Source organism: Neodiprion virginianus, chromosome 7 (genome assembly GCF_021901495.1).
Source record: "Neodiprion virginianus isolate iyNeoVirg1 chromosome 7, iyNeoVirg1.1, whole genome shotgun sequence".
NCBI lineage: Eukaryota > Metazoa > Arthropoda > Insecta > Hymenoptera > Diprionidae > Neodiprion > Neodiprion virginianus.
In genome coordinates this window covers 13944374-13946990 of record NC_060883.1, presented here as the reverse complement: position 1 = coordinate 13946990, position 2617 = coordinate 13944374, and the positions used below count along the sequence as shown (strand labels likewise).

The following is a 2617-nucleotide window of genomic DNA, read 5'->3' as shown; positions in this document are numbered from 1 at the left end:
GTTACAGTACATACACTGCCACTCCACCTCCGCCCCTACTGGACCTACTGACTGTGAATACATTATAATCGGGCATATTAAGCTGTTGATTTGTTTTATAGAAGGTTTCGCTCACCCCGATCACGTCAACGTCGCTCTCTGAGAACAGGTAAATAAACTCGTCAGCATGCACGGTATTGTTTAGCCACTGAGCATTTATATGAAACAACTTAATTAAGTCAGGGTACTTGTTTTTAACTTCACTTATGCATTCATTTAAGCCACCATCATCAGGGTCATTACCACTGCTACAGCCGGCTCCATCTGTGCCAGATTGATCAGCCATCGAGGATATGATACATAGTCAGAAAATCAAAACAAACCAAGAAGACGCAGCCCAACCTGGCACGGGTAGATAGACCAGCTTGAGTACACGCCACGGTCATACATGTGTGGGGTTCGAAGACAGAAGCCACAAGATCTAATAGGATTTGCTCACGACAGGAGAAATATGAATACGAAGAGAAAAGGACACTTGATGGTTAAAGCCAACTTCCTGATACAAGCAGATAAGAAAATAAGTAGGCGGATAAAAAACGAAGTAAAATTAGCTGCTATGATGATTTGGTAGGGATTTCAGGGATATCAGCAATTTTTGAGACATGTATGAGTGAAGCCTCATCTTCTTTTCTCACATAGATGTTGCCATTTCGTGTCCAGGCATACTTGACGACTTTCGCTCGCCTGGCTGCCCTTGCCGCCGCAAAAAGTTTACGGGATGAAGGTGCCAGGCTTTCGCTGACGTAGATATCATGAGCCACGTTATCCTTCCATCGTAAATCCCGTGTTGTCAATTTACCCTTTCGCCTACGGATGGAAGTCACTAGGTTTACAGCTGCATCATGACGCGTGAAGACAGCTGTGATCGGCGGTGGGCGGACTGGATCATTTGACGATTGTCGATAAATTCCACTAACGTCGGAAGTGCCAAGAGCAAGACCAAGTGCATCGCCAACTGAGAAGAGGATGCTGTATAGGTCCTCATTTTCCTTTACCGAAACCCCCCTAATTTCAACTGAGTTGAGGGACAGTTTTTGTTGGAGCTTGTTGTTCTCTACCTCCATCGCATTCACCTGCTATTTAAGTTTCGCCAAAGAGCCCCGGGTAGATTCCCCTTCCGCTTCAAATTTCGCCATCCTTGCCTTAAGCCCTGCGATTTTGGCAGAGTTTTCCGCTGCGGCTTCATGATATGCATCTAGAGATTTTATTATTTCCGCCGTTTGCCGATTTTGACTCTCCTTATATTCGTAAAGCGCTGCTGTGTTAGCTTGTATGGCCCTCATAATGTCCGCTAACGAGGGTTGCAGATTCGAGTTTGCCTCACTACCCGGTCTTTCACTGCTAGCGCCAGCCATCATAGCTTTACGCGCAGGGGGTTCACCAGGCTTTCGATTTTTATTAAGGCACGAAGTGCAGGAGCCAGGCAATGCAGTGAACTTTTTACAACTAGAGCACCGGTTTTGACTTAAATTCATAACGGTGAAGCGACATAAGTGGTATGAGGACACTGTATTGTTTACCAGCACACAGTGCTATATCTAGTCAGTTTATACTCTCACAAGGAGAGAAAGAAAGTCAACACAACACTGTGGGCGAAACACGGTACATTAGGTACTAATCGTATTTCTCTAGCTGACAGCGAATCAGCTGTGACGACGGTCAGCTGATCTAACGTCAAACCTGTCCGCCGATACACCTAGCGCGAAAAGCAAATATGCTAGAATTGTCTAGTTTTCAGCGGAGGACAAACACTTGCACCTGGTGAGGATGAGCCACAGGTGACAATCACAGGCACTCGGTATCCATATAAGTGAGCCATGCATCCACAGAAATGATGTTAAGGAGTAAGCTCCACAATTACCAAATAGTCCCGAAACAATGCGTCTCGTAACACAGGCTGGCGAGTTGATTATTTACTGTTTCCAGAATAATAGCAACTCCCAGATAAATCTGAGAAACACACAAACAAAAGCCAGCAATGCAACTGAAGGTTCTGAACTACTATAGCCTGCACTTGACGCATTAGAATCACACTTTTTCACTTCGCAGACAGAGCAGCTTGACAACACGTCCGACACACGAAAACACAGAGAGAGAGAGAAAGAAAGAAAGAGTATTTATTTGATCGCGGGGTAATACCCCCTAGCAACCATAGGCACACACACACATATGGCGGTTGATGAACAATACCAAAATAATATAAGATTGTTACGTCCGTGAGTAGAGTTACTCCTGAGCGGTAAGAGTAAACTGGTTGGCTTCGCTTTCACGTTCCAGGACAACCGGAAATCAGGATGAGGATTGAATAACGCAGGGTTTGCTTGAGATATTACTTATATATTTATTTTGAGGAAGCTCAGATGGCGGTAAAAACGAAGTGTGCTGTATGAAGCTATGTAAGAAGTCTAGATGTGACGTTGTTGAGAGTTAGAATAGGAGTGTTCCTCGAGACGTGAAACGTACGGGTGCAGAAAAGGTGTGACAATGCTAGAAGTAGGGAATGGAATTTGATGAGTAAGCGCGATAGTGAATAGCGTGATACTACGTGGAGATAAGAGGACAGGACAGAGACCATGAG

At 44.9% G+C, this 2617-nt stretch overlaps 1 protein-coding gene across 1 annotated transcript; it reads right to left on the bottom strand.

The window, feature by feature from the left end:
• Window positions 1–593: 593 nt before the first annotated feature.
• On the bottom strand, window positions 594–1103 carry LOC124309440 (uncharacterized). The gene has a single exon (XM_046773104.1). The coding sequence runs from the start codon at window positions 1101–1103 to the stop codon at window positions 594–596; it is 510 nt and encodes a 169-aa protein (XP_046629060.1).
• Between the last annotated feature and the right edge of the window lie 1514 nt (window positions 1104–2617).

What these genes read in the sequence shown, in the direction of transcription:
- LOC124309440 (XM_046773104.1), bottom strand. Translation starts at nt 1,103, where the DNA reads ATGGAGGTAGAGAACAACAAGCTCCAACAAAAACTGTCCCTCAACTCA.